The sequence below is a fragment of the Lates calcarifer genome, linkage group LG2, assembly GCF_001640805.2.
Source record: "Lates calcarifer isolate ASB-BC8 linkage group LG2, TLL_Latcal_v3, whole genome shotgun sequence".
Taxonomy (NCBI): domain Eukaryota; kingdom Metazoa; phylum Chordata; class Actinopteri; family Centropomidae; genus Lates; species Lates calcarifer.
This window is the reverse complement of record NC_066834.1, coordinates 21,151,850-21,168,503: the sequence shown is the minus strand read 5'-3', so window position 1 is coordinate 21,168,503 and position 16,654 is coordinate 21,151,850. Positions and strand designations below refer to the sequence as shown.

The following is a 16,654-nucleotide window of genomic DNA, read 5'->3' as shown; positions in this document are numbered from 1 at the left end:
ACAAAAGAATGCAATGAGACATTTTCACACCTGGGGTATTTATTCGGTAAATAAATTTAAAAATAGAAACATTTAGATAAAATACATGCTCAACATCAGAAACAGAAATAAACACATCTGAACTCACACTGAAGGAGTAAAATATATCAAAGACTATGTGAGCAGATCAGCAGCTTCAATGGTGACACCAACACTGTTAAAAAAGGCCCTATCAGTTCATTTCTTCTGTCTCCCAAATGTATTTCCATCAAAAATGAGATGTCTCTGATGGCTCAGGCTATCAGCTGAGGCCAGGCACACTGTCTGAACAGCCACACACAAGCTGGTGGTTATTGGATGTTTGGTCGTGGTTTGAGAATAAGTTTCCCCGTCTATAAAAAAAAAAGACACAAATAGGACACGTTTTAACAATTGTATATGAATACAAGCTGTCTGAAACATCACAACATTACTCACGTCATCACAGGACATGTTGTATTCTGCTAAAACTGTCCGACAGCGAGCAGCGATACTGAAGGGGCAAAGGTCAAAGATATTAACCAATAAGAAAAAATATATATAAACAGTTACAAAAAGTGCAAACACCCAAACAAACATTCCCTGCATGCAATGCACTTTGTGGTCAGTGGCTGAAGATGTGTAATGTCTTGAATCTAACAAAACATGCTATTTCATATTAAGTGAAACAGACAAAGGATACATTGACGGTGCCACAACTCGTTTGTGTATCCCCGCAAAGAAGAGAGCTATTAGAGTGATGCAGCTGATGGTGAAGAAGGGATGATTCCACAGTGATGAAAAGAATGAAACCTGCACGACAAGAGGAACAAAGCAACATCAGTCACTGAATCAGCAACAAAACGTTCACTTGTACAGATCTTATTTACAGTGAGCTATAGAGCTCAAAGTGTATTAGAACATTAAAAAAATATGATTGATTTGCCTGAGAAAACTTGGTCACTCAACAGTAGTTATTTAATCTGGTAGAGTGAAAGTATACCACTGAATGAAAATAACACAGGAAGTCATGCCTGAATTGACTCGTTTTTAATCGTGTAGCTCAGTTTATGAGTCTGTCTGTCTTAAAAGGGTCACTTCTCATTTTTTTTTCCAACTTGAAACTTCTCATTCTAAATGTGGGAAGGACGTGAAAATCAACAATTAAAACTATATTCTGTGTTCTGAAAATTAATCACATTAATTCTCTGAACTGTTTACTGTAGAATTATCATTTATAGATTCCCACATTAGGAAAACAACTGTCGTGTTTATTGCTCTCAGCTACAGACAGATGACAAATTAAAGGAAACATGAGAAATGAGTGGACAAACAGGATGACAATGCTCCCATCCATAGGGCATGAAGAATCACCCAGTTTGAAACCTATAGGAGATTTGGATCGACATGTTAAACAGAGGTCTCCCCCACCACCATCAAAACCCCAAATGCGGACCTTTCTTTTGAATGAATGGTATTACATCCCTCCAGTCAGGGTTCAGAGACTTGTACAGTCAAGTCCAAGTTGCACCAAAGCTGTTCTAGTGGCACGTGGAGGCCCAGCACAATATGAAGAAACATTACATTGGTTTTTCCTTTGTCAGCTGTCTGTATATTTCCCAATACTTAGAGCACAATGCACTGTATATTCTGTTAGTGAGGGAGCTTCCTTTTGAGCAAGAAATGACACAACTACCACACTCAACCACTGTCCGGTTCTGCCTCTTAAAAGGAAGTTTTTCCTTGCCACTGTCGCCTAGTGTTTGCTCATGGTGGGAACTGTTGGGTCTCTCTCTGTAAATACCTATTTTAAAGAGTATGGTCTAGACCTGTTCTATATGAAAAGCGCCTTGAGATGACTTTTGTTGTGATTCTGCGCTTTATAAATAAAATTGAATTGAACTTTTACATACCTTCTGTGTGTCTGGGTCTATTAACCAGTTCCAAGCCCCAGTAGCCGTGCAAACAGACACCACTATCAGAATCACTGAAACAAGACAGTAGAATAAGATCCAGTGCACCAACATGAAATGTTGCCAATGTCATGAATCTTTTTGTTTGATGGTTGTCAAATGTAGGGTTGAGGTGAACAGTAACATATAATACTGACATATCTTGGCAAATATATGCACCATTTAAGCAACAACATCTACTCTGTCATGGTTTTGACAACCACCACTAACAGATACTTACTTCTCCACCTGCCTGTTGCAGGTTGCAAACAAGAGACATACTCTGTCAGTCTTCTCTCAAAGGCCTTCAGGTCTGAAACAAAAACAGGCACATTAATACACACTGTATCTAGGACTAAGCACTAAAGCTGTATGCCCTTGCAACTTCATCTTTTTAGTTTGTGAAATGCTATCTCTCCTCCTCTTCATGTGATATATGCAGTGTCTTTACTGCTAATATCAGCTTTAAAGCTCAGCTTGTGTCAGTTCGTATCTAAGTGGTTACTTCAAGTCGTGATGCGACTATTAAATATCCAAAACATCTGCAAACATTTCACCTAAGGACTGGTTATGTTACATTGACGACTGGCAAAACTTAGCTGTCAGTATAACTGCCTCCCGGACAACAGAAAGTAACATAATTAACTACTAAACATGTGTCGGCTCTAAACTATACAATGAACAACTGGACGTGTACTATCAGTTAAGCTAGCAAACATGCTAAGTGTCGACAGCAGAATAGCCACCTAACTCAACGCTGGACCTAACTTTGTAAAAGCATCCTAAAACGTTTAATTTGGATTTTTTGGTGATAACAGGCCACGAGGCTATAACAAATTGGCGGACATTTAAAAACGATATAATTCAAGTCGCTTTCTGTGTTGGTTACCTTCGGCCTGTTCCAGGGAATTCATGTCTGCTACTCCGAGCACCCTGCTGCCTCTGCTTCCGCGGAAGGACAGGCCGTACGGACCAATCCACGTTGGCTGTGTGCTAAGCTCTAACGTGATTGGATATAAATGAAAAAATGGGCGGTAAAAATTGCTGAAGTCCCGCCCCCAGCCAGTGGATTCACAAACTGGTGCAGATCGACCATAGACTGTATGAGATCGGCCCAGAGTGGATGGCGCTGTTTCTATGGTGCCAGTGTAAAATTAACTAAACATAGGTCATCTCCATGAGCTCAGGGAGCATTCAGCTGTTTCTTTATGGAACAATGGTTATGGAAATGGTTGTTGATTAATGCTGTTTTCAAAACGGCTTTGCACTGGCAATGACTGTTCAAGACTAAGTTGTTGATGTGGATATATTCATTCAATAGGACACAGTTTTGATTGTTTAACTCGTTTATATAAAAAACACATGAATGACATTATTATAATGGTATTTGGTGAGGTTATACAATTTCATTTCATTTAGTGAAGTGAGGAGCTGGGTTGTGACCTGACAATGATTCCTTAGAGTTCTTTTACAGCACCCTGTATGCGGATGCTTGACTTAAATGTACTAGATTACTTTCCAACTCTGGACCTGCAAATGTGGTAGTGAATGAAACAGCACAAGACATTTCATAAGACAGTTAAAATGGCATCATTAACATTGTACGGAAAATTCAAAGTACTGTTGATGAAAATTAAAAACAGAATACATGTTGTTTTTCAGTGTGTGTAGCATGTTTTTCTGTAAACAGGCTTTAGCTTGTTCTGCAACTTTACATTGAACTTTTCTCTCAGAATTGCTCTATCTCCTCATCTGGTATGTCCTTCATGTTGAAGACATCAACACCTTCCTCTGGTTTGTAGGTGACCTCACTGTAGGTCCAGCCAATCAGGGCTCTGAATCCTGCAGGTGTTTGCAAAGAGCAGATAGACTTATTAGTGAACAGTGAACTGGGATCTGTCTGAAGTGTGTGGTTCGTCTCAAAGAAATGATCAGCCTCTCGAGGCACCAGGCTGAAGCAGTAAATCTGCTTTGTTTCCTTCCTGTTTACCAGACTTGACTTGGCAAACTCTGGATTGACAACCTCTGGCTTTCTACCAGTTTTCACCAGGACCCAGAAGTCCCCCTTCTCTATGAGACGAAAGACCCCCACTGCCTGAGGTTGGTCCTTTCCAGAGATGAGCTCCAGGGGCTCCCACACTTGGGACGACACCCCAAAGCTTACATCTGCTATGTAAGCTTTTCCATCAATGACGACCTTGTTGATCAGGTGAGTGTCATTAGGGCCAAAGTCATTGATGGTGCTGTTGAAAACTTTGGAGCCCAAAGTCGTAGTGTTGTAGCCCATCTCTCTCAGCACCCAGCCAAACAGGGAGTTGTTCTCAAGGCACCAGCCTCCACGTCCACTCCTCACTATCTTATTGAAAATTACCTCCAGGTCCATGACGATCCTCTCACCACAGTGAATACTGAGGTTTTCAAAAGGAATGGACATGATGTGCTGTTTGTGGATCAGCTTCAGTGTTTCAAGATCCAGTTTCTCATATGAGCCATGGAAACCAGTTCTTTTGAAGTACTCCTCCAAATTCATCTTGCCTATAAAATGCAGGATATATAATGATTTATAGCACCAGTCCACCTTTTACACAGCTGCACTCAGTTTTGCAAAGTCATCTCAATTGTCTCAAAGTTTAAAAGACTTTACCTCCTTCATAATTGAAGGAGATTTAATGATTAAACAGGGATCATAGAACACAAAGTTTCCCTCTATCAAATCTATCATGGATAAAGCTGGTGTTTAAAGTACAATGTTATGCTTGTATACAAAAACTCAGATGCAAGAAACTCTACATATAAAGAGTTTAAGACACTACAAATATGAAATATGATGAAAAATATTTAACCTTAAGGTTAACCTAAGGTTGGTAATCGTGTATTCTGAGGACAGACTATGCAACTCAGCTATCTGATCCTGGAGTCTGAACCTATAGGTTTACAGCCAGTAAAGCCGGCCTGTGTTTAGTTGATTATTTGCTTGGCCACGTGTTATCAGAGTTTGATTGCTACGCCACTAATAGACAGATTATATAGGAAACAGACAGTACAGACACATCATCAAAATTACATGATATGGTTTCATTCTATCAAAGTTATCATGCCTGTCAGTTGGTAGCCAAATCGCAACAGAAGTTATCTTAGGGCATTTTTCCTATAGAGCAGGTCTAGACTGTGCTCTTTATAATATTATTTACAGAGACTCAACAATTCACACCAGGAGCCAGCACTTGGCAACAATGACAAGGAAAAAACTTTCTTTTAATATCCGGAAACCTCAAGCAGAACGGGACTCAGGGTGGGTGGCCATCTGCTTCAACCAGTTGGGTTGAGACAGAGAGAGAGACATAGACGGAAAGGAAAAGAAAGAGAGACACAACACAAATTCCATGGGAAGTGCCAGGAATAGAGAAGAGAGAGTCGAAAGAGAGAACAAATCTACGGGAGAAAGGAGATGGTGAATTAGTAACATGCATTTATGAGATAAGAATACATACAAATGGAGAGGGAGAGTGGAGCTCAGTGCTTAGTGCCCTGACAGTCTAGGGCCCATAGCAACATAACTAGGGGATGGTTAAGGTCTGAGCCAGCCCTAACTATAAGCTTTATCAAAGAGGAAAGTTTTAAGCCTACTTTTAAAGGTACAGAGGGTGCCTGCCTCCTGGAAGAAGGTTCCACAGCAGAGGAGCCTGTTGAAGGCTCTGCCTTCCGCTCCACTCTTAGATTCTCTAGGAACCACAAATAGCTTACAACAGCTAATGATAGCTAGTGTTAGTAAACTTTATATCAATATAATAGGCATTACTAAATCAGTTCATAGACTTCATGACTCTGTACTTGTGCTATTGTTACACTATGTTTCAGCAGGTACCATTATCCTGCAGTTGGAATTTGTTGCCAAAATGGCCACAGTTTTTCCATCAGGTTTATACATCATTATTTTAAAAAAAAACAAAAAAACAAATAGGCCAAGGTGATAGCACCAAATGCAAACGTAATAATGTCCTGATCTGCACCTCATTAAATCAGTGTCAGAAAATATACTCAGTGTCATAGGGGAGATATGAGAGAGTTGTGCTAATGGGTGTGGAGGTCAGGTGACTGGCAGGACATCTGGTGGACCAGGTAAAGAATGACAAAGACTAGTAATTTCCATAGAAATACATAGGCCTACGGAAAATATAAATGGCAGAAGGAAGTGAAAGGGACACTGAATGTGCCTTCATTACAATCATCATTATTATTATTATTATTATTATTTTTTATTTTTTTTATTTTATTTTTTTTTTACCTCTGGTCTTAACATGTGAGATATTTCTACAAACCAGAAAACACTATAGCTCACACTACCACACTGTTTCAGTCAGTCAGGCTCCCCAAACTCTGCTGACCTTTGATGCACGAGTGTGTTTAGTCTGCCTTTATACTGCTGACTGTGGTCACAGACAAGTGGATGTTCTCCCCCAAACAGAGAACAACAACAGCAACAGAGCAACATATGAAGAGGAAGTGGTTTGTGTGAACAATGTAAACTACCAGAACTAAGAATTTTAGATACCTCCACACAGAAAATAATATGAAATGGTAGAATGAGTTTAAATAGTTTTAATAGGACTCCCCTGGCAGTGGCCCACACAGGGTCCTCGATTGTAGTTATAAACACAACATAATCGAGATTACTTCAACACTTGCTGGTCTGTGATAAGAAATGACAAGCAGAGGATCAGATTTTTAATACAGTACTCCTACTTACTCTCGTCATGGAGCTCAATTTCCACCTCCAGTCTTCTTACAAAACCACAAACTCAGCCATATTTCAGAAGAAAAGGATACAAAATGATGATGATAATAATATATGAGTGAGTACATAGAATGCAGATGAGACTAAGTCAAGGACATTCAGGGTGACATTAACATGATAACATATGAATCGAAGCTTAGCAGTTCACATTGGTATAAGCAAGTTACGTATCAACATTACTTTTTGACGTAGATTTTATTAAACTGAAAATAATTTTTCCTTGGTGTGTAATCTGGATATAACCCAAACCAGCTCTCCGATGTATCCTGTGGGCTCCATCAGTCAGCCACACACTAACCTTGACACAATGCCGCATTAAATAGATCTTTAATGACAGGGCACAACACTGACAAAACCTCCCATCTTTTGGTGACTTAAGGAAGAGTAAAACCTGTAGTGGATTTCCTCTGCAATTCACTCCCTCTAATAAGTCTAACACCCTTTTTGTTTTATTGGAGGATAAAAAATTTAGACTGCAGTCTATTCAAAACTGCATTGCTTTGATGGATAATTCAATAAAGATAGCTCTTAATGTTAAATAGATGATTCCGTGACAAGCTGCTTTACCTGGTCAGTCATGAAATCAGCACAGGTTGTCACTCCAGCATAATTTAAAGACAGAATACCTGTGATTTTTCAGAGTGTGTAGCATTCTTTCTTGCTTGCAGGCTTTAGCTTGTTCTGCAACTTTACATTGAACTTTTCTCTCAGAATTTGCTCTATCTCCTCATCTGGTATGTCCTTCATGTTGAAGACATCAACACCTTCCTCTGGTTTGTAGGTGACCTCACTGTAGGTCCAGCCAATCAGGGCTCTGAATCCTGCAGGTGTTTGCAAAGAGCAGATAGACTTATTAGTGAACAGTGAACTGGGATCTGTCTGAAGTGTGTGGTTCGTCTCAAAGAAATGATCAGCCTCTCGAGGCACCAGGCTGAAGCCGTATATCTGCTTTGTTTCCTTCCTGTTTACCAGACTTGATTTGGCAAACTCTGGATTGACAACCTCTGGCTTTCTACCAGTTTTCTCCAGGACCCAGAAGTCCCCCTTCTCTATGAGACGAAAGACCCCCGCTGCCTGAGGTTGGTCCTTTCCAGAGATGAGCTCCAGGGGCTCCCAGACTTGGGACGACACCCCAAAGCTTACATCTGCTATGTAAGCTTTTCCATCAATGACGACCTTGTTGATCAGGTGAGTGTCATTAGGGCCAAAGTCATTGATGGTGCTGTTGAAAACTTTGGAGCCCAAAGTCGTAGTGTTGTAGCCCATCTCTCTCAGCACCCAGCCAAACAGGGAGTTGTTCTCAAGGCACCAGCCTCCACGTCCACTCCTCACTATCTTATTGAAAATTACCTCCAGGTCCATGACGATCCTCTCACCACAGTGAATACTGAGGTTTTCAAAAGGAATGGACATGATGTGCTGTTTGTGGATCAGCTTCAGTGTTTCAAGATCCAGTTTCTCATATGAGCCATGGAAACCAATTCTTTTGAAGTACTCCTCCAAATTCATCTTGCCTATAAAATGCAGGATATATAATGATTTATAGCACCAGTCCACCTTTTACACAGCTGCACTCAGTTTTGCAAAGTCATCTCAATTGTCTCAAAGCTTAAAAGACTTCACCTCCTTCATAATCGAAGGAGATTTAATGATTAAACAGGAATAGAACTCCTAAAGTTTCCCTCTAACAAATCTAACGTGAATAAAGCTGGTGTTTAAAGTACAATGTTATGCTTGTATTCAAAAACTGAGTTGTCAGAAACTATACATACATTAAAGTTTAAGAATTTGATAAGGAAAATATGAAGAAAAAGTGTTCAACCTTACCTTTATAGGTTAACGGTGCCAGCTATCAAAATCGTGTATTCTGAGGACAGACCGTTTCTATGGAATCAGAGCTTCCTCAAAAAGGAGCAGCAACTCAGCTATCTCTTCCTGGGGGCTGAGCTTATATGACTATAGCCAGTAAAGCCGGCCTCTGTTTGAGTTAGTTGATTATTTGCTTCGCCTCTTGTGTAATCAGAGCTTGAGGCGTTGTTCCAGCTGCTTCACTGACAGACGGAGTATATAGGAAACAGACACAAAACACAGACACATCATCAAAATTACATCATGATATAGTTTCATTCTGTCAAAGTTATCATGTCTGTCAGTTGGTAGATAAACCCAGTCATGTTATGCTGGTAGTAACTCTTTGCTCTCCACTACTAGAGGAACCTTTTCCATGTCTTGATTGACTGTGTTGGGCCTTTGCGTAAACCAAATAAGGGTAATGAATATTTGTTGTTTATCATGCCTGTGGCCTCTAGATTACCTGAAGCTGTACATTTAAAGTGAGACTATGTACGTTTTAAAGTAATAAAAAAAAATCTTCCTTTTAGAAATGAGGAGTTGAACTGATAACCAATAGAATGTAACCTTTCTCACTTCAAGGGTTCTGCTGCTACAGCCTTATTTGATCTGGTATCACCAGTAGCTTATCGTGGTATATGATAGCTATTGTGGGTAAACTTTAGATACATATAACAGACATTACTGAGTCACTTCAGAGACTATATGACTCAATACTTGTACACAGCAAAATCACCAGTGTTAAATTAACACAGAGTGTTACATTTATCACCAGGAAAGTGTCTATATGTGTCCACTATTTTCAGTGTTAAATTAACACTTTTAAAAGTTTTTTTTTTTTTTACACTCACCCAGAGTTATTTCAACACTGTAAGAGTTGAAAAATTAACAGTGGCAGTTTTGCTGTGTACAGGCAATTTAGAGTCACCAATTAACCTAACCTGCATGTCTTTGGACTAAACACACCCAGGGAGCCAAAGTACGCGGAGAGAACCCACACAGGCACAGGGAGAACATGCAAACTCCACACAGGAAAGCAAACTGGGGATTGAACTGGAGCTTTCTTGCTGTGAGGCAACAGTGCTAACCACTGCACCACCGTGCTGTTCACGTGGACATACCTGCAACGACCAAAATCCACACCATCCACACAACTTTCAGGAATTTACTCCAGGGGTGTTAGTTTTGATAAATAACACTGACCGCTGTTAATGTTAGTTATCACTAAAAATTTAACAAAACTTAGCAAAATTTGGCGATTTTGCTGTGTACCATTGTTACACCATGTTTTACAATGAATCAATATCCTGGTTGTAATTTGTTGCCAAAATGGTCTCATTGTAAAGAGTATTAAGGAGAAGATAATAGCACTAAATGCGACATAATAATGTCTCCTGATCTGCGCCTCATTAAATCAGTGTCAGAAAATATACTCAGTGTCATAGGGGAGATATGAGAGAGTTGTGCTAATGGGTGTGGAGGTCAGGTGACTGGCAGGACATCTGGTTGACCGGTAAAGAATGACAAAGACTAGTAATTTCCATAGAAATACATAGGCCTAGGGAAAATATAAATGGCAGAAGGAAGTGAAAGGTACACTGAATGCGCCTTCATGACATCATTACTTTTTTGACCTCTGGTCTTAACATGTGAGATATTTCTACAAACCAGAAAACACTATAGTTCCTACTATGTCTCTCTTAGTCAGTCGAGTTACCCAAGCTCTGCTGACCTTTGATGCATGGGTGTGTTTAGTCTGCCTTTACACTGCTGACTGTTGTCATAGACTAGAATATACATTCTCCCCCAGAGAAAAACACTGTAGACCAATATGGAGACAAGGTGGGCACAGTGGTACACACTGTAAACTACCTCTACACACAAAATAATATGAAATGGTAGAATGAGTTTAAATAGTTTTAATAGGACTCCCCTGGCAGTGGCCCACACAGGGTCTTCAAATGTATTAAACACAACATAATCGAGGTCACTTCAACACTAGCCGATAAGAAGGGTCAAGAAGAGGATGACAGTTTCAGTCAGGGGGAGGTGGATGCCTTCTCCTCTTGATCTTGATCAGGAAGAATGGACTAAATGCCCAATACACAAATCAGTGTGTGTATGTAAGTCACTGGCCTTTTAATTTTTGGATTTCTTTATACAGGACACCTCCTTACTCTTGTCATGAAACTCAATTTCCACCTCCAGCCTTCTTACAAATCCAGTCATATTTCAGAAGAAAAGAATACAAAAGGTTATGAGCTTAAAACATAAGCACAATGATGTTGCTATATGAGTGAGTACATAGAATACAGATGAGACTAAGACAAGAACATACAGGGTTGACATTGATTTGACAACAAAGTTGAAGCTTAGCACATTGCATTAGCATGAGCAGGTTACATAATGATGGCAAACAACACTACTTTTTGCTGTAGATTAACTCAGACTTAAAATAATGTTTCCCTGGTTAGTAAAACTTTTACTTAGAAAGGCAAATCTGCTCTTTCAATTCACTCTGGATACTTTGCTCTTACTCAATCCAAAACAGCTCTCTGTTATATGCAGTGGGCTCTATCAGCAGGGTCCCCCTAGGAAACTAAAGACCCTTTTTTGTTTTCTAAGAAGATTAATATAAAATTCCTACTGCAGTCTGTTCAAAACTATATTTCTTATTTTGATAACTCAATATAGTGAAGTATTAATACTACTTGTGGTAATTTAGAGTGTGTACCATGCTTTGTTGCTTACAGGCTTTAGCTTGTTCTGCAGCTTTATATTGAATTTTTCCATCAGAATTTGCTCTATCTCCTCATCTGGTATGTCCCTCATATCTAAGACATCAACACCTTCCTCTGGTTTGTAGGTGACCTCACTGTAGGTCCAGCCAATCAGGGCTCTGAATCCTGTGGGTGTTTGCAAAGAGCAGATAGACTTATTAGTGAACAGTGAACTGGGATCTGTCTGAAGTGTGTGGCTTTTATCAAAGAAATGATCAGCCTCTCGAGGCACCAGGGTGAAGCAGTAGATCTGCTTTGTTTCCTTCCTGTTTACCAGACTTGATTTGGCAAACTCTGGATTGACAACCTCTGGCTTTCTACCAGTTTTCTCCAGCACCCAGATGTCTTCGTTTTCTATGAGACGAAAGACCCCCGCTGCCTGAGGTTGGTCCTTTCCAGAGATGAGCTCCAGGGGCTCCCGCACTTGGGAGGACACCCCAAAGCTTACATCTGCTATGTAAGCTTTTCCATCAATGACAACCTTGTTGATGAGATGAGATTCAAGAGGACCAAAAACATTGAGGATACTGTTAAAAACTTTGGAGCCCAAAGTCGTAGTGTTGTAGCCCATCTCTCTCAGCACCCAGCCAAACAGAAAGTTGTTCTCAAGGCACCAGCCTCCACGTCCACTCCTCACTATCTTATTGAAAATTACCTCCAGGTCCATGACGATCCTCTCACCACAGTGAATACTGAGGTTTTCAAAAGGAATGGACATGATGTGCTGTTTGTGGATCAGCTTCAGTGTTTCAAGATCCAGTTTCTCATATGAGCCATGGAAACCAATTCTTTTGAAGTACTCCTCCAAATTCATCTCGCCTATAAAGTAGTAAAGGGTTTGTCATTTTAGTAAAACCATTTATTGAACCTTCAAGTATTAATGGGTAAGGCTGCCTATAGATTTTAGGGATCAATCCACCGGTTACAAATTGCACTTTATCTCGCAAAGTCATCTCAGCTTTCTTCGATTGCGAAATGTGTGAAAACAGTGTCTAACGTTACTCGGGCGAGGAAAAAAAAAAGTCAAGGAAGTGCGACCTGTTTTTTCAAGAGCTGCAAGATGTAGCCAGAATTACCCATGGAACTTTATCCCCTATTTTCTTAAACCAACACTAAGCTGCGTCTCTGTAAACAAGTTGTAAACCCTGGTTAACGGGATCGCATTTATTATACTTAATGAAAACTGAAAGTAAAGCCCAAGAGCCATGCCAGCCCGCCCGCCCGGTCGTTAGCGTTGCAGCATTTCGCCCAGCAGTTTACAGCCCCCTTAATGTATTGATCCTGTGTTAAATAACCCTAACGACCTCTTACCTTCAGACTGTGACGTAACCTGTAGCTCTGTGCTGTTGTTGAAGTTTAACTGTGATGGTAAAACATTACGTCGCCGTCCTCGAGGTAAATAGTGACTTGCAGTTGTTAGGGCTCGAGTATCGCCGCTAGAGGGAGCGTTAACATTTACACACACATTTTGAATAATTTTCATTCTGAACTCAAAAGTAAAGCAACAGACATTGTCGATCTGTAATGCTCGCAGAGTCGGTTTAGTTTGTTGAATATTTTGAGTACATGTATAATTTATGCATGAGCAGCCAAGGATGAGTTGTACAGTGTCTTTAATTCAGACACTACTGGACATAATAGTTTTAAAAAATGACGCACGTGATAGTATTTTCGTTATTTTTTTCTAACACCAGTTATAAGGTAGAGAAGTGGAATTTATGGATATTTTCTCCATATAAGTAAATAATTCAATATTAATATTTTCACTGAGGTGCAGTGAATGAACAGGTCAATCACACGTGAGGATTTGATGTGCTGGTTTAATTTTTTGAAGAAAAAAGTTATTCTTATGCGTTTTCGTTAAATTGTTAGCACGAGTGCCACGTTACTACTTTAAAAAAAAAAAAAAAAAAAAAAAAAAAAAAGGATCTCCGCTTCTATTCTGAAGACCCGAGAAGCATACCGGAAATACTGGAGTGGTAACAGTGCTTTATCAAGTTAGCGTTTTTATAATTATAACTTCTGATTATGACTTTCAAAGTAAAATTATCACATTTCTCTCACACATGCATTAGAGAAATTAAAATGCATGCAATAACTATTTCAAAGTGATGACCACAAAACCACGTGTTTATTTGAAATTCTACACTTGTAAATAGTCAACCATGATACTATATCGACAACCAACTGGTTATATACACTGGGGTGATTTTCAGTTTCAATCACATTTCATTGTGACGGTAATGTGGCCTTACTTCCTGTAGTATTCTGCCTCTTTGTACGCTCACTAGACGCAGCTGGACCTTTTTCAGACGCATCCAATTGCAGAGCGGTATCGACGCTTTTTGCGTAAATTACGTAACAAAAAGCACGTACAGCACCGACCAAGGAAGTGCACACCGGTGGGCGCTCTCTCGCCAGCATTGTATAAGAGTTTTGAATGAGAGATACTCAACAGCTAGTTAACTCATTTTCTACCCGGCTTATGTTGAGGTTAGTATCGAAAGTGAATACGTGGTCTAAAATAGTTTCGAGTACAGGCTGTGCATTTATCTTTACTACTGTCTGCGCATGTCGTAACACACTACTTTGCTGTATAGTTTGAGGCATGGCGTGCTGAATAAACCTGTCGGGAAAGTAGAAGTGTGGTGGCCTGTGAGCTAGGTAGACTGGAATAATAACACTGAGATATATGTGGTGCACTGTCCACTAAGAAATAGTGTTAATGCATTCAGCTAATTCCATGTAAACGTGTAATAACTTAGATACATGGTTAGTGACCTAGCATGCAGACTGTAGGTTAGGTAACGACGTAATATCATTTTTTTTGTTTGTTTGTTTGTGTCTGTAGAGTTTTCACATTTATGAGACTGGTTTCCAACTTGTAATTTAGCTTTCTTAATAATAATAATCACTGCTTTCATAAACTCACAGATTCACCTCCTGCCATGGAAAATGCACGTACTGACACGTTTTTGATAACAGGGGGATGTGGCTATTTTGGCTATCGGTAAGAGCAATTTTGTTGTTTATTACTAAAAAAAAATTATTATAATAATCATGCTTTCAGCCAGTAACACTAATTATTTCAGCTCTGTGGTGCTGTCACGTTGCTTTAGCACAGCAAGGTGGCGTAATCGCACCAGTTATCTCAGTCAGATTGAAACTACAACTGCAACAGAGCTGTGGGAGATTTGAAAGTATTGTCATAGATTTACAGCTTCCATTAGTTAAAATGGAGGACTTGTATTAAGTGTCATGGAGATTGTAATTCATATTTAATATTTTGTTTGCACCTGCAGCCTGGCGTACTCCCTGCACAAAAAAGGAGCCAAAGTAATTCTGTTTGACACAGTCCCTCCGATCCAAGAAGCACCAGAGGACATTGTGTTTGTGCAGGGTGATATACGTGACTATGTGCAAGTTGAGAGGGCCATAACCGGCGTGGATTGCGTGTTCCACATTGCCTCCTATGGCATGTCTGGCAGGGAGCAGCTGAACCATGAGCTGATTGAGGCGGTGAATGTCCAGGGCACGCAGAACGTCCTGAAGGCCTGTGTCGAGCATGGAGTGTCCAGGCTGGTTTACACCAGCACCTTCAACGTGGTGTTCGGAGGCCAAGTGATAGAGAACGGTGATGAAAACCTCCCTTATCTACCTCTCCATCTTCACCCTGACCACTACTCCAGAACAAAGTCCCTGGCTGAAATGGCTGTGCTAAAAGCCAACGGCACAGCACTGAAGGACAGCTCCAGGGTGCTGAGGACCTGTGCGCTTCGTCCGGCAGGAATCTATGGGCCTGGAGAGCAGAGGCACCTACCCAGGATAGTGGGCTACATAGAGAAGGGGATCTTCAGGTTTGTTTATGGTGAACCCAGCAGCCTGGTGGAGTTTGTCCATGTGGACAACCTGGTGTCAGCACACGAGCTGGCTGCAGAGGCGCTGACCGTAGAGAAGCAGCACCGCTCTGCTGGCCAGGCCTACTTCATCTCGGACGGCAGGCCTGTCAATAATTTTGAATTCTTCAGACCTCTGGTAGAGGGCTTGGGCTACCCCTTCCCCAAACTACGTCTTCCCATCTCTCTCATTTACTTTTTCGCCTTTCTCACAGAAATGATTCACCACCTCATCGGCCCTTTCTATAACTTCCAGCCGCTGCTGACACGTACAGAGGTGTACAAAACCGGTGTGACGCATTACTTCAGCATGGCGAAAGCAAAAGCAGAGCTCGGTTATGAACCTCATGAGCACAACCTTGATGAGGTTGTACAATGGTTCAGATGCAGAGGTCATGGGAAAAAATCTGGCAGCTCCTTCCTCGGTCGATTACTACTAGACATCCTGTTTGTTGCTGCCTTTGTTGCCGTGGTTCTCTCGTTTCTTCCAGTCGTTGGCAGTAGATAAAGCTCAACAAAAATATCATTCTCACATTTTCGAAAACACGCTGTATCAAGACTGGTCCATAAATGGGTTGTTTACATGTATTGTTTACATGTACATGTTATTTCGCAATGCTCATTACTGACAGGTGTTTCAGATATAAAAACAGCTAAGACCAAGTCAATGAAAGCAAAAGGCTCCTCAGAATCAACACGTTTGTTTGAGGACCTTCCCTAGTGGTACTGTGACACCCATCACATGTGAAAATTATTGTCTAACCTCTGTACCTGAAGTTCTTAATTCACCATTCTACAGTCGTCACTTTCAGAAACTGTCAAGTTCTACCTCTTCTTTCCACAACAGTTAGGATGTGAGAAAAAAAATCTCTGGGGGCAAAGACTGATAATTACTTAAGACATGCCAGTGTTTTAATGCTTTTTGTGGAACTGTGTTACAAGAAAAGTGCTAAAAACTCTAATGAATAAAACCTCACAAGTCAAATGTGGTTTGTTTGATTTTTAAAGTCGGTAAGTTCTGGATATGTTGTGATCATCAAATTTAAACAAGTTCAGCCAAACTCAGTTTAAAATTAAACCTGGGTTCCAAATGGAAAGAAACTAAATCTCACTTCAAATCAAGCATTCCTGCTTGTGTGTGTGTGTGTGTGCGTGTGTGTGTGTGTGTGTGTGTGTGTGTTTTGTTGGGTAGTTTTCACATTTGAACACTAGTACAGACTGTTGATAAAGACTTAGTAATTTATAATGGCTACAGCATATCTACTCAGGCCTGCAGTCTATAAATAACAATCTCACAGAAACAACATGCCAGACAAACCATCATCAACAAACAACCATTTTCCCTCTGTTTTATTTCCTTTTTAAAAATGGCGTATACACTTT

The 16,654-nt window shown here is 40.4% G+C and overlaps 4 protein-coding genes across 7 annotated transcripts; 1 reads left to right on the top strand and 3 right to left on the bottom strand.

Moving 5' to 3' along the window:
• Positions 1–21: 21 nt before the first annotated feature.
• On the bottom strand, positions 22–2,953 carry cnep1r1 (CTD nuclear envelope phosphatase 1 regulatory subunit 1). The gene is made up of 6 exons (XM_018666968.2): positions 2,839–2,953; positions 2,191–2,262; positions 1,911–1,984; positions 701–810; positions 457–511; positions 22–371 (listed from the first exon to the last, which is right to left on the bottom strand). The coding sequence occupies exons 1-6, from the start codon at positions 2,861–2,863 to the stop codon at positions 330–332; spliced, it is 378 nt and encodes a 125-aa protein (XP_018522484.1). The 5' UTR covers positions 2,864–2,953; the 3' UTR covers positions 22–329.
• Positions 2,954–3,303: 350 nt separating this feature from the next.
• LOC108876876 (arylamine N-acetyltransferase, pineal gland isozyme NAT-10) lies at positions 3,304–12,815 on the bottom strand. 4 transcript variants are annotated; one of them, XM_051076818.1, is made up of 3 exons: positions 12,687–12,815; positions 7,747–8,258; positions 3,319–3,972 (listed from the first exon to the last, which is right to left on the bottom strand). In XM_051076818.1, the coding sequence occupies exons 2-3, from the start codon at positions 8,251–8,253 to the stop codon at positions 3,679–3,681; spliced, it is 801 nt and encodes a 266-aa protein (XP_050932775.1). In that variant the 5' UTR covers positions 8,254–8,258; positions 12,687–12,815; the 3' UTR covers positions 3,319–3,678. The 4 variants fall into 4 exon arrangements, with proteins under 4 accessions (XP_050932786.1, XP_050932775.1, XP_050932773.1 ...); XM_051076829.1 differs by lacking the exons at positions 7,747–8,258; positions 12,687–12,815 and adding an exon at positions 8,572–8,711 and having other exon boundaries at positions 3,304–4,484; XM_051076816.1 differs by lacking the exon at positions 3,319–3,972 and having other exon boundaries at positions 6,534–8,258.
• Positions 8,654–12,189, bottom strand: LOC108877018 (arylamine N-acetyltransferase, pineal gland isozyme NAT-10). Its single transcript, XM_051076811.1, has 2 exons — positions 11,347–12,189; positions 8,654–8,795 (listed from the first exon to the last, which is right to left on the bottom strand). The coding sequence occupies exons 1-2, from the start codon at positions 12,187–12,189 to the stop codon at positions 8,793–8,795; spliced, it is 846 nt and encodes a 281-aa protein (XP_050932768.1). The 3' UTR covers positions 8,654–8,792.
• A 903-nt stretch (positions 12,816–13,718) lies between the features above and the next one.
• On the top strand, positions 13,719–16,256 carry sdr42e1 (short chain dehydrogenase/reductase family 42E, member 1). The gene is made up of 3 exons (XM_018666922.2): positions 13,719–13,868; positions 14,310–14,385; positions 14,678–16,256. Exons 2-3 carry the CDS (start codon positions 14,324–14,326, stop codon positions 15,777–15,779), a joined length of 1,164 nt encoding a protein of 387 aa, XP_018522438.1. The 5' UTR covers positions 13,719–13,868; positions 14,310–14,323; the 3' UTR covers positions 15,780–16,256.
• The last annotated feature ends 398 nt before the right edge of the window (positions 16,257–16,654 follow it).

Coding starts and splice junctions, on each gene's coding strand:
- cnep1r1 (XM_018666968.2), bottom strand. CDS start 2,863: ATGAATTCCCTGGAACAGGCCGAAG. Junction 1,985..2,190: donor TGCAACAGGCAGGTGGAGAA/GTAAGTATCTGT, acceptor GTCTTGTTTCAG/TGATTCTGATAGTGGTGTCT. Junction 811..1,910: donor TAGACCCAGACACACAGAAG/GTATGTAAAAGT, acceptor CTTGTCGTGCAG/GTTTCATTCTTTTCATCACT.
- LOC108876876 (XM_051076816.1), bottom strand. CDS start 8,253: ATGAATTTGGAGGAGTACTTCAAAAGAATTGGTTTCCATGGCTCATAT.
- LOC108877018 (XM_051076811.1), bottom strand. CDS start 12,189: ATGAATTTGGAGGAGTACTTCAAAAGAATTGGTTTCCATGGCTCATAT.
- sdr42e1 (XM_018666922.2), top strand. CDS start 14,324: ATGGAAAATGCACGTACTGACACGTTTTTGATAACAGGGGGATGTGGC. Junction 14,386..14,677: donor TGTGGCTATTTTGGCTATCG/GTAAGAGCAATT, acceptor TTGCACCTGCAG/CCTGGCGTACTCCCTGCACA.